At 26.9% G+C, this 14,446-nt stretch overlaps 1 protein-coding gene across 8 annotated transcripts in view; it reads right to left on the minus strand.

Annotated features, from left to right (window-relative positions):
* Positions 1 to 14,446, minus strand: part of LOC107440981 (calcium-dependent secretion activator 1) — an 82,261-nt gene that overhangs the window by 17,462 nt on the left and 50,353 nt on the right. For all 8 annotated transcript variants that reach the window (XM_043046046.2, XM_016054101.3, XM_043046049.2 and 5 more), the window contains 3 exons: positions 13,261 to 13,370; positions 1,398 to 1,554; positions 201 to 342 (listed from right to left, as the gene is read on the minus strand). In XM_043046046.2, the coding sequence (XP_042901980.1) occupies positions 201 to 342; positions 1,398 to 1,554; positions 13,261 to 13,370 (409 nt within the window). The remainder of the gene's footprint in view (positions 1 to 200; positions 343 to 1,397; positions 1,555 to 13,260; positions 13,371 to 14,446) is intronic.

A 14,446-nucleotide genomic window follows, 5' to 3' on the forward strand; every position in this document is an offset into this window, starting at 1 on the left:
CAGATCTTCTCAGTATCTAGAGTGAGCGGAAACCTTTCAAATTAAGCTAAAAAAGACTATGCAAGAATAGAAACAAGTAGTGTATATATGATGAGATGAATGATATATTTCAAATAATTAAAATATATTTAAATAATATATATTTTAATTATTTGAAATTCCCGCTATATTAGGCGGTAAAATAAAATAAATATCAATACCCTTTTAATTCCCATCGTTCTTTTTCATAGCCTTTATGAAGGGATTGAGCAATAGATGATTCCATTAGATCCACATAACGAACAACTTGGGGAGCAAATGTATCACGAAGATGTTGATGGAACCTCCCTCCGCATAAGTTTTCTGAAGAAAAGCGGTGCTTAAGTAAAAAATGCACATAGTATACTAATAAGCAAGATTAGGATGATGTTGAAGATACATGTATTTCTTCAAATTTTTTCTTTTTTCTCAGAATATGGGTGTATTATTCATGTTTTTTAAAGTCATTTTTTCCACTTTATAATAATTTTTTATGCATTGTAAATAAGATAAATTTTAAGAGCATTTTTTGGGGGTAATTTTTTTTAATTTGTGATTAGAGTAAATTTTGCATTAAATCTTGTTATTTTAAATATTATTCAATAACAAATTTTGATGTTGAACAGAGACACTTTCAATTTTAAGAATAACAAGCAAAAAAATTTTGCTTCCTTTTTAGGTCATTTTTGTTGGCTTTTAGAGAATTTATTTTCATTTTTTAAGGGAATTTTTTTAGAGTATTCAGGTTATCAACCACCTAGCCCAGCCCTTCTAACAACACTAGTAGCAAAATAATTTGGGTCCTTATTGGACCAATATTCATAAATCTTGGCTCAATAAGGGCCTAAAGGGCCGTTATTTTTCTGATATTGGCCCTATATAGAATTTTCTGATTCACCCGATATTTTACAGCCACTTTACCACCAATATCGGCTCTATATAGAATTGTCAGATGCACCCGATATTTTATATCCATTATTTAGCCAATATAGATTTTATGTTAAACAATGTAGGCCCTTTATAGGCCATTCTAGGACCAATAATACATAATATCTCCCAATATTGGTCCTTCGGTGCATGTTCTTATATGATCCATATTGAGCCAATTTTGCACCCAACTGGGGTCAAGGTAAAATTGTTTCTAGGGAAGTAATGTGAAATAATACCTCTTAGAACACATTAAGACATACAGTTTATAAGACCGAATTGTTTTTTTTAAAGCAATTAAACATTTTTTTTTCTGAAAAGAAATATTAAAGACAAAAAGCTTGACAAATGCTATTTATAAGGTTAATATTTCTAAGATGCTCCCACTATTTAAAGTTAACTATTGAATTTCAACATGTGGCGTTCACATGGTTGATAACATAATTCATTACCATCTACTCGAAGATAATCATTCAGCACTTGGAAGACTGGAAAACTATCCCATGTATCTGGAGGCTGTTCAGCTAAAACTGTGTCCATATCAACAGCAAACAATGACCAAAAGATCTCCGCGTGTTCAACGAGGAGGTCACTGAACCATGCAAAAGCCTGTAAAATTTATTTACCATTTAATTTATTTTGTTAATGCAAATAATTTGAATAGCCATCTACAATCATATCTAACGAATACTTCTACCATCAAAAATTATAAAGAAGAAAGTTATTTTACTATATAACAAGATGAATCTAAAAATTTTGTGAATGATATTTCAAAAGCAAAGAGAGTTGAAAACGCAGTTATATGCATACATATGAGATAGCTGATAGCAAGGGGTGCAAGATGCAGTTCAGTTTGAGCAGTAAAACACATCTACTACTCTTAAGTCTAAGAAATTCATTAAAAATAGACTCAGAAGCAGAAATCCATATTCAATTGGTTTAAGCATCTCAGAGAGGGAATGGAAATCATACTGATAACAAACCATATTAAGGGAGACCATAAAGAGATGTGATGATTCCAGATATGTGATATATGCTGTTGATCACTTATAAGCATTGAAAGATTCTGGAATTAAGTAACAATAACGGACAATGTTAGTAGATCATTTGCAGAGGTTTGAGCAAATGCATAATACTTTCTCCTTTAATCTCTCCTTTGATTTAACATAGAAAAGGCCTTTGATGATGCACTGAAGACAAGTTATATCTTCTTTTGATTTAACGTAAAAAAGGCTTTTGAGGACTCATTTAAGAAAAGTAGCAATTCTCCTTACGATTGATTGCAAAAAGATCTTTCACTGTCTCAGTTTGTGAAAAGTGTATTGTGACTGACTGATTTTGTTTTGAGCGTTTCCAAAAATGTTTTAATTTGCACTTCCATTCACCAAATTTTTCAGATGCACCTTCTATTAATTTTACATGCATTCAGTAAATCAACTTAATTAAAATTGAATCCTTAATATTGCGTTAATATTTAAACTTATTCAAATTCTTATCAGAAACATTAAGTAAAAGGGGAAAGAAAATTTAGCTTTATTAAGGTTCTATAAGTAAAGTGCTAGTTACATAAATGAGTGAAGTTAAGCAAATATAAAAAGATAAAACTGCTATATAATGCAGAGAATTTAATTTTGAAACGTGACATCAAAATTCACTTTTCAAAAGTTGAAATAAATTTTAGAAAAACTTGTAACCATATCGAATTGTGAAGAAAAAAATATGGGTATGTTTTGGTTTCAGATAGTAAAAATACTAGATTTTAATAATTCCGCAATTTTTTTCGGCCTCTTTAAAATTTTTTAGATTATATTATAAGATTTTGAGGGGAGAAATATAAATCTAAGTTATAGAAAAAAATACTGTTCATTATACTTTCTATCATTTCCTCATTGATAAAAAAAATTAAAAGAAAAAAAAAAACATTTCATATCACAAAAAGTCTGCAAATATGAAGCAAATTTTTCTGAAAACCACTTTTCCAAGAGACAAATAAGCTTTTTCAGCAATCATTAAACTTAATTTTACTTTTAAATTTACAGAACTTTTATTGAAACTTAAACCTCGTCATCTTGACTTCTATTAACAATTTTCAAAGCGCACTAAATTTGGAACTGGATAAGATAAAATTGAAGTTTTTAAAGCAAGCACTTTTTAGCAATTTATAAGTTGTTTTAATACAAATAGGTTTAAGAACTGAAGAAAAAAAATTCACACATTTTCTTTTCAAATCTACTAGAAAACAATTTAAACTAACTTAAGAGAGAATAAGTCAGGAAACATATTGGAAAAAAAAACATCTTCGAAGATACGAAATAAAAAAAATGGAATTTTCATATTTTCTACATAATTCAAAAATTTATCAAATGTAGACAATTTTCTAATTTTTTTTCTTCTTCATATTACTCTTTGAAGAATTAAGCTTTGTAGAAGAAAAGAAAAACTCTTAAAATGAATTTAAACGGAGAAATATTAAAACCAGTTTAAAAAACGTTAATTTTTTAAAATATGAGATATTTTTAATAAAACATTATAAAAAATTTAAAAAAAAGAATCATAAAAAACAATTCTTCAAAATTAACAATAAAACTAAAAATTCAAATCTAAATCTAAATATCACATTTTTAGTTATCTAAATCAAAAATGAACATTTAAACAATTATTATAAAATAAAAATTATTACAATTTTAGAACTTTATAAAGTAATTGAAAGTCATAATATATTTATGCAAAAATAGTCATTATTTGGAATTATATTACAATACTTAAGTAAGAAAATTTAACTTTTTAAAATCTTTATATAATATCATGACGAATTAGCTGAGCATAGTTTCTAAAGCAGTGATCATCTGAGAAGCAATATAATAAAATCTGTAGGTTTCATTGCTAATTTAAAAGCGGTGCATAATTTTTTAAAAAAAAAAAGAACTTAGCCATCATAATAAGCAAAACAAAAATACATCTATACTCACCGCATCCTAATGAAAGATGTAAACAGGGGAAACATTGACATTTATTACAACAATCATTACACAAGCAAGTTGAAACAATTACGTTCACTGCATGCATAGCATTAATTTGAAGCAGTGAACATATATACATACATGCAAGAAAGCACATCAATATAATTCATCATATTTAAATACAAAAGCCATTTATAAAATGTTCCAAGTATTTATTATTCAGTTTTACTTTAATTGTCTTAAAATACTAATTTCTTACTGAAAAATGTGCAAAAATGAACATTGCAAAATTGGAGAAATCTGTAATACATTTCTCTTACAAATGTACGTAGAAATTTGGGATTCACAGGTTATTTTAAAAATTTATACTGCTTATATACTTTGCATGGGCAGTGATATTTAATATTCCACATCAGCGTTGGAAAAGAATTACGTGTAAAGAGGCTTTTCTAGATTAATATGCCAGTGGGACTGGATGGAATAAATTGTATATTAAATAAACACAAAAACAACTTCAAAATAAGAAGAAAGGGGAGTGGCAATACTGTAAGTATAAAAAGTATCTCAATGTAAAAAAATGCTTTAAACATTTTTGTAAAAATTTTTTAGTGAAATAATCAACTATACTGGAAGCAAACCTAATCTGTATGCATTGTTTATAATACACTATGTAATGTACCATCACTATGAAATACTAGTTTCTAAGAACATTGTTTATAATTTATTAAAATGACGAGGTAAAAGACAAATTTAGATTTGATTAATAAAAAAATAATTATGAAGAATTTAATGAGAAAGGACACAAAATTTTTTAAATTTATGTCATGAAAAAACTTTTCAAAAATCAGCTTGGCTCATTAATTAGAATGTGTTACTTCAGAACATTTTAGTTGAATTGCTCCCTTGTTAATAATTTCTACTCCTTTTTTAGCCAAGTTCAACATACTTTTATATCTCTGTTCATTGAATATAACATAAATAAAGAAAAATATTCCTGCAAAAGCCCAATATGCATCAAAGGGGCCATTGAAGTTAAGAGTCCACAATTTTGTGAAAGAAATTATAGCGACAATATGGTCAGCACTGCTCACAGTCCAACAAGCACTGTTATTTACCAAAAAATTTCGTGCACAGTTACTTATCAAACAAGCTAGAACCCATCAATCTGAAGCTGGTTGAGGTTCAAGCCACCCCTAGAGATCAAACTTCAGTTCTTTTCAATGATAATTTGGTGACCTAACCACTGAGCTATCATGGCTCATAACACAAATATATGTACAAATATTAAAAAACGAGAAAATTAAGGAAAACTAGGGAGCTTCTCTATGTTTTACTCAAAAACATTACTATATTTCCCTTTTTGCATTTTAAGAAATGTTTAATATCAAACGATCAAAGATTTATGATACCTATTTAATTGTTTTAGCGCCATAAGAATAGTCACCTTTAAGAACCCAGAGGGGTCACGTCCTAGAGGTAGACCCCGACTAGATGGGTCAACAAAATTGACAATGACCTGAAAACCCTTAAGATTAGAAATTGGAAGGGAGTTGCCATGGATAGGAGGTGCTGGCATTTGTCAGCTGCTGAGGCAACCAAGGCCTGCAAGGCGCTGATAAAGAAGATTTAATTATTTTTTGCATTCTATATATTGGCACTGCAAATAAGAGATTAAGTTTACTTCCTGGAGTGAAACTGTTCCATCTTGTGATTTAAAACTTTATTAAAGGCATTTTTTTTGTCTTCTAACCAACCAAAGTTAAAAGCTAAGTCATAGAAGGCATTATTCATATCACAGTTGAAAACTAAAAGAATTCACTATGACAGATTATCATAGAAGGAAAATTTTGAGAGTTGAATAATATTATAAAAGAAACTGCTCAGGGAATAGAAATCAAATTTTTAACAAATGACTCTCTCAATCAGAACAATCGTAAGCAGTGAATATTGATTTATATTCTAATAAAGTTATAACACGAAATATTTATAATTTCAACAAATAGCCAAGTTTAGTAATAAAAAGGAAAATCATTAGAAACTTTCGTAAACAGGCTGTTTTAGGCTTTGTAATGCTAGCTTTTGTGAGTGTAATAGCATCTTCTTTTGAATTATTGGTTTTATTTTATTTTGTAACCGGGATTGAACAGTCGAGTCAAATATGAGTTTACGACTATCTATGTTCAACTCTCAGTAGCTTGATAGTTTTGAACTGAACCCAGAAGACAAAGGAGCTCCTGGATCAAGCATTGGGATAAACAAGCATTTGCGAAAATAATCCACATTTGAATTACATGATGAGAAAAACCATGAATCCTCCCACGGTTAGCCTGACAGCACAAAATTCTAACCCATCACCTGTCTACCATTGAGGATATTTTTCATCAGCACTGTAATTAGTGATAAAGCCGAGAGCAGAATTCGTATCAACTAGCTACCGCTGGGATTCAAACCTGTGTCACCTCATCGGTAGGCGAATGCTCTATTTCAGTATATAATACAAACATGTTGTTCATCATACAAATACAATATTATTATGGGTGGTTTTTTATTTCAGACAAGAATGATCCTGATAACAAAAATCTATTTATAACAAAATATAATGACAAAAATATTAAGCACGGACCACTATATTTAAACAAGATAAAGCAATATTTATAAAGGTTTATGCTTTATATTTAAAAATACTGAACGCAATTCCAAATGTATTTTTAAGTTTATGAGAAAAAATCAGCATTGCACATAATTATTTCAGAAACTTTTAGAATAATTTTTAACTTATGAAAAAATCTTTGACAGTTATTAAAATTTCAGTAGACAAATCATGGTCATAAAACTGTAACCACTTTAAGAACACAAAACTGTATAATTAAATTGTGCAAATAATTGTTTATGAATTTGTTTCAAATTTTTTCCAAATTCCAGGGACATTTCAGTTTACTTTACATTAAGCTTCTATAATATTCTTTTATTTTTAAAATAAGCATGTTTTCACATATGCTAAAATGTTTCTAATGACGTTATAATTAATTTTAAAAAAAGTGCAGAGCAAAACAGCGGGAGGGGAGAGAAATGTATTACATCTTTCAACAATGGTTCCCAACTTTTGTTGAAGTCTTATTTCATTCAGTTGAAGTCTTTTTCAATGGAATAATTTTCTATACTGAAAACAGCTAAATTTAGTAATTACTAATGGCAATAAGAAAACACTTCTATAAGTGGTATGAAATTTCAATATAGAATAATTTTAAATTTGTTTTCTTACGAACTATAGTAACATTAACATTAACCACCATAAAATTTAAACAATAAATGTTTCAGGACAAAAAATGACAAAAATTTAAAATTTAGAATTTTTTTTATGTAATTACTACACATAAAAGAATGGAAAAAAACATGTGCTCCTTAAATCAATTGAAAATATCACTATATTTTTTTGAATAAATAATGAATACAATAAATTAAAAATTTTAATAATAAGTACAATAAATAAAAAATTATAATAATAAATTAAAGGTTTAATGACTTTTTTCTGTACAAAAAAATACTCAAATAGTGATAGTCTTTAATTAGTCAAATATCTATTTAATCAGTCAAATATCCATTCTGTTTAATGATCTTTTGTCATCTTTTTGGTAATATCAAGATTCCAAAGCTTGCAGAACTTCAGGTCCTTATGTTAAAAAAAAACTCAACCAAGTGTGGTTTGAGATCATCCTCATTACTGTATTTTTTTGAAATAAATGATAATCTGATGATATAAAGTGGAAGGCTGTATGACAGATTTAAAATTGCAAATAAATCCTGTTCCATATGAAAACGCAAGGCCCAATACATTTTCAGCAATATGTACAAAATTATAGTAGCTTTGTTGGGAGGTGATGTCGCACCCCCCATAGAACCCTGATCTAGCACTATCATTTATTATTTATTTATTTACGTCATTTATCATATCTTGATTATCCTTTTTTACAAAATTTTTAAATGGTAAAATTTTTTTTATAACAATGGCCTAGAACCACATTTAGTTTAGCTTTTGCTGATAAGGACCTGAAGTTCCATGAGCTTTGGATCATGAAAATACCAGAAATATGGTGAAAGAAGTCATCAAACAGAATGAAAGATATTTGACTAATTTTATTTTTTATAGAGAAAGTTTATTTTTTATACAGAAAAAAATTAGTTTATATCACACTAAAAACCTGAAATTACTTTCCTGCTAACTCAATAGTAAAATAGCAGTTTTAAAGGGTTCCAAGAGTTCTCACTGAGCCTTTTTTTAATATGGGCCTCAAGAATCCAAGTATCATAAAAAAGTAGGGTCAAATTTAAAAACGTGATATGTTATAAAATGTGCTTCATATAAGAAAACAATAAAAACCTGCTACACATCAATAAAAGATCTATTAAAAAGCTTATATCATTTATTTAATACTCTAATATAATTTTAATACATAAAGTATAGTCTTTATTTAACTTAATATAAAAATAATAACTTAAGTTTAAATTATTTTATGACATGAGAAACTATAAAAATAATATAGAATCTTCTCAAGAAAAGTTATATTAAAAGCAACTATAAAATTTAAGAACAATTTTTTAAAATCATAACAATTTATTTAACTAATTTTATATTATTTTAATATTTTAACAAAATTTAGGCTATAAAAAAAGTTGATCCAGAAGGGGCACACGTTTTAAGGGGTAACAAGTGTGTTATTTAACTCTTATTTCTTTCCTTTAAGTGAAGTTTCTTTCATTGCTAATACTCTTCTTATATTTCAAAATAAAAAATTAATTTGATTAAAAATATTAATTAAGATTTAATTTATCGATTATAAATTATACATCATAAATTGATTTGATTAAAATTAATTCATTCCTCATGAAAAATACTAAAAATGATAAATAAAAAAACTGAACTCTTAAATGGAGAACTAGATCATGGGTTCTCAAAATATATATGACTAGATTCCACAAGATTAACAACATGTAATTCATAATTTTCCAATAAAAGCATTTTTTTTTTAGCTCAACAAGTTTAGAATGAAATTCATTATCAATTTATTGCATCACTACTGAAGAGCTAATCTACAAAGTGTGCGTGACACTTAATGTTTAAATCTAAAAAATTATTATTTATAATCGACGTTAGAACTCAAAAGAAATATTAAGTCAAATATTAGGACAAACTCACCATCATTGAAAACCCTTTAGAAAAAATTACAAAATCAGTGTACTATTACCATAATAAGAAAATTATTATATGCACATGGTGTTCTAAATTAGACTGATGGTTTTCAAAAAAGTTTAAAAACTTATAACTAGAAAAAGTTTAATATTGATAAAATAATTCTTACAGCAAGTTGAATTTTTACACACATAATTTCTGATTAAAGATCAAAACTTTTTAACAAATAGCACTGCAAATTCCTTTAAATGTTCTACTTTAATGTACATACTGAGTTTTTTTATGAAACATGAGTAGAGTATTGATAATAGTGCATAGTATATTGCTTTTTTTCAGCTCCATCATTTAGTTTACTGCCGACGGTGAAATGTTCACTGTCAGCAGTAAACCATCGGCAGTAAGTTTCATGGTTCTTTAAAAGATTAAAAAATTTTACATTTGTGGTTTTCAAGTATTCGACATTGGTTCTCTGTAGACCCATCTGTTGAAAAAAAATTGAAACTAAAACTTCATAGTAAATTGTTTGCCTTGTTACATGCTTTTTCTGTAAGAATTATTTTTTCAACATAATCACTGTAAATCTTTGAAAATGGTTAACCTAGTTCAGGTCACACTCTGCATATACCAGGAGATATTTTATTTTATATACTAGAAAAAGTATTACCTGATTCTAATAGCAAGGTATTTAAATCTGGTTGCCATTTTCAGGATTTGGTTTTATAGGGTTTAACAGTTTTAGAGCCATTTATACCACTGTCATAAAATTAGTATTGTGCTTTAAAAATATTCATGGTTATATCAAGAATTGCTCTTAAGGTGTGGGTGGATAATCTTTGTGGTAATTCTGAAGTAAAGTTCAAGAGCAAAATCTCTATTCAATAATATTTTATACAGAGACACATTGTTAAAAATGCTAGAGAAATTAGTATTTTCAAATGTAATTAGTTTTTTTGTTTACAAGAGATTCCATACAGTGACATTGTATAAAACAAGATTTTATCAATCATCTATAATATTTATCCACAATTTTTTTAAAATTTCCCTACATATATGTGTAGACTATATCTTCATCATAAAAATAAACTACTTACGAAAAACGAGATAAAAATGTAAGGGAAACAAATTAAGAAAATAAAAATTATTTCATGAATTGTTCTTCATAGCAATACATACAGCAAATATTTTTAAAAAAATAGTTTCCTTGATAATGAAATTTTCAATCAGAAGATTTATATGTGGATATCCTGTACATTTGAACCTTGGCAACTTTGTATTCAAAAGTGTAAATAGTCATTTTTAGGTAGCTGGAGAAAAAAACGAAATTAATAAGTTGGGAACCACTGAAACTGGTTTCTCAGAGTGCCAAATTAGAAACAATGTATAATAAACATCAATAAGGTAACGGATTAGGGTATCAGCACAAAGGCGACAATTGCTACACAAGGGCACACTCACCGATCGGAAGGCCTGAAGGACCAGGTTAAAGGCAACACCAAGAATGAAGGGAAGAGCAGGGTAAAGATAGAGAGAAAGAGAAAAAAGAAACACAATATACATTAGTACAACAACAATTTGATAAAATTCACAACAATTAACCATAGATATAATTAAGATGAAGCATGCAATAGAGGAAGGAAAATAAATACCAAAATGCAGGTACAAATATACATGCAAGTTGTGTAAGCCAGGAAGAACAATGAAACCTACCTTTAACAGACGCACCTATCGATATTTTTTTCTGTCATTATTTTTTTAAGAAGGAGACATTAATTTTTTTAAAAAAAGAATTAACCTAGTTAAACTAAAGCTCTGTTGTCAACTCATTAGTTTGGATGAACTTGGAAGAAATTGTTCTAGGAAGTCCCTTCTTTAAAAACAAGCACAAATAAAGTAAACAAGCCTGCAAATCTTTATTCCTTATCCTTCTGATCCTCCTGCGTGTAGAATTTTATTAACTAAATAGCATGCTTCCCAACAGCATAAACTATGAATTATAATCTTATTTCGTATTAAACCTCCAAGCATTATGCGTCTGCAAAGGTTCATGAAGAATTTTCTTCACACTGCTTGAATAACATCAATGGACACTAGTATGTGGAAATCAGCTAGTTAAATTTTGAAAAAAAAAAATCTAGAGATAAACTTATCAAGAGTGAGCATGGAATTAATATTGCTGCTGGGAAAATTTTTCGGAGATTTGAACAATGCTTTCAGATCATACATGACATTGTTTTTCATCTACTGTCACTAGCATTTTTCTAAAGGACAATTTATTTTGTCAAAATGTTACAATAGTGAATTAAAGAACATCTTTACAGATTTCAGCGAATATGGCAGTCTTTAAAACGTTTAGGCCTCAAGGAGTCAAACTGTTTTTCATTTCTGGATATTTAGTTGATTTTCCAACTAACACTAATTAAAGTAAAGCAGCATTTTTTCAAGCAAAACTCAGAGCACATAAGATACTCTCTAAATTAATATTAAAATACAATACAAGACAAAATTTTGTATTTCATACTACCAACAATTCAATTCTATGATTAGGAGTATAAATGAATTAGTATGAGGATATTCTTCCCATCCTAATTTTTCTACAAAATGAATAAAAGGTATAATTAAATTAAAAGTTAAAACTGTAAATTAAACTTTAATAAAACTAGACTATTTGATTAAAGAATTGAAAACAGAAAGGTAAAAAGGTAGAAAAATAATAAATTTGTTAAACATAAAAATTTTTTGATTCATTTAAAAGATTAAAAGGTTAGATGTAAGAAGTTGTGAAACTAAAAACAAGTAAAATATTATAAAAAGAGAAATATATAAACAAATAAGGGGCTAAATGTACATTGACTTGATATATTTTAAATATGCATACATAGAGATTTACAGATTTAGGACAACTTTTTAAATATTAACATAAATTTTTTTAAAATTTAATTATTGTACAGTTAATTCCTAATTTACCATTAACTATAAATGAGTAAATATCACAATTTTGGTCACTTTCACCTGAAAAGCAATTCAATTAATAATAAGAACATGATTAAAGAAAACATGCTTGATACTTATAGTAGTAATATGAATATGAAATCATTTGCAAATTGAACTTATTAATCATTCATAATAAAAAAGTTATAAAATTCATGCAAAATGTATGTACTAAAAAGAATAATAAAGAGTAAAAAAATAACTCTTAATTGTACACTGTATTAATATATATATATATAAATTAGATGTAATTATTTACAATAAAAACCAAAAGTAGTTTATTGTTAGAGTTAAAAATATTTAATAAATAAATTTAAGTTATTTATTTCAAAAAAAAAAAAAAGAAAAAAAAAAAGGTTGTAAATAGCTGATTTAATACATAAAAGTGATTTATTTATCAAGACAAACATCAATAAGATGTATTAAACTAAAACTTGATAAATTAATATCAAAACATATAAATGTAGCAAATATTTATAAATTACTAATGTATTAAAAACCTAACTTTATATTTAAATTAAGATAAGCATTTACACTGACAACTATAAAGACATAGAAATAGTCCTTTTTCTTTAAAGTTCTACGATTTATTAAAAAATTATCTAAAAAATTATAAATATCTCATTAAAAGTTGTTGTTTAATGTTAACAGTTGAGTGAAGTTATATTAACAAATTTAAAAAAATACAAAGTTAAAATAATTTGCTTTAATTGTCCTGTCAGAAATGTTACAAAATATATACTGAACTGGTTCAATATATGCTCTATTACAATTTTCATACAAAAATGTTTATCATTTCCAAGATATTCATAAATTAATTTAACATGAAAACATTGAACAGATATATAAAATAAAGAACAATTATGTCTTTGCCCAAAGTTAAAAAAAAAATTAAAACTTCCATATTTAAATGAGATTATACATAATTCCCAAAATAAAGAATAACTGAATTAATTAAATACACAATCAAAATTAAAAAAACATCAAACAAGGAAATAATTAAGTAAATTGAAAATCATTGAAGTTGGAAATAAAAATCCTTAAAATTAACAATAAGTCAAAAAATGCATTCTCATTCATAGTATCAAATGCAAATGGCATGCATTAGAAATTCTAAAAAACCTAAAAAAAGAGAAAAATAAAAAGTTAATACTTGGTATTTGGTATTATTTCACTAACCTCAGCATAGTTCTCATTGTTCTGTTGCAAAAGATCGACACATAATTCAGCTAAATGTATTAGATCTTCCAGTTTCTTTCCAGGTGATGCATTTTCGTCCATCTCTGATTCTATGACATAATAACAAATGCTAATTAAAATATATTATTAAATACATTAATAACAATTATCTAATGAACAACTATAATTAATTTTTCTTGCTAGAATGAGCTACTGAATCATACATATGCAAATGACACTAAGTGATTTTATATTAAACCAGATGTTAACATGATTTAACTGATTAACCTTAACTGATGAGCGACTATACTACTAATCCTTTAACTGATTAGCACATTATTTACATTAAGTAATATATGAGAAAACCGATATTCAATGCACAAAAGTAAAAAGCCTGTTAGCAGTTAGTTGTTTAAAAAAATTACTGTAGTATTTTTAATTTTAAAAAATACATTCAAAAATTTTTTAAAAATGCAAAAAAAGAATTAAGAATATTTAATTGACTGTAGAGTTTAAGGGTGAAGGAGCCTAAATTAGCGTTAATGTACCAAAGGTAAATGACACCAACTCAAAGTAAGTGCTGATCCAGTATTGTAAATGATGCCTGACAAATAAGAAAAAATTTAAGAAAACGAACAAAAAATTACTGCATTTACTTGTATTCAAGAAATCTATGTTTATCTGAAGAAATGAGAAAAAGAAAAGAGCAAGAAGAAGTTACCTGTAAAAGCATATTCCCTGAATAATAAGTACTGTGATATTACAAAATCTGTGATATTTAGTTAAGATATTGATGTCCTTAATTAATCACAAAAATATGTATAGAAAATATTTTCTTGATTGAATCAAAAAGTGAACAACAAATTCATGTTAATATTAGAACATTAATGTATAAATGTATATAGGGGTAGAAATTAAGAAGATTTAGTCACTGGTCGAAAGGCCTAATAACTAAAACACCAGAAATAATACCAAAACAGCAAACCATCCCTTAACATTGATCGCTGGTTTAAGAACACTGACAATTTATTTTATAGTGGTCCAAGTCATATTAAAGTCACCACTAATTTTGAGCCAATAAAGAGATAACAGAAAAAAAAATTTGTAATAAAATTTTTTTATTAAAAATATTTTTAGTCAAAAACAAATAATTAAGTAATTATTGATACATAACAATTAAAAAATT

This window comes from Parasteatoda tepidariorum, chromosome 10, assembly GCF_043381705.1.
Source record: "Parasteatoda tepidariorum isolate YZ-2023 chromosome 10, CAS_Ptep_4.0, whole genome shotgun sequence".
Lineage (NCBI taxonomy): Eukaryota > Metazoa > Arthropoda > Arachnida > Araneae > Theridiidae > Parasteatoda > Parasteatoda tepidariorum.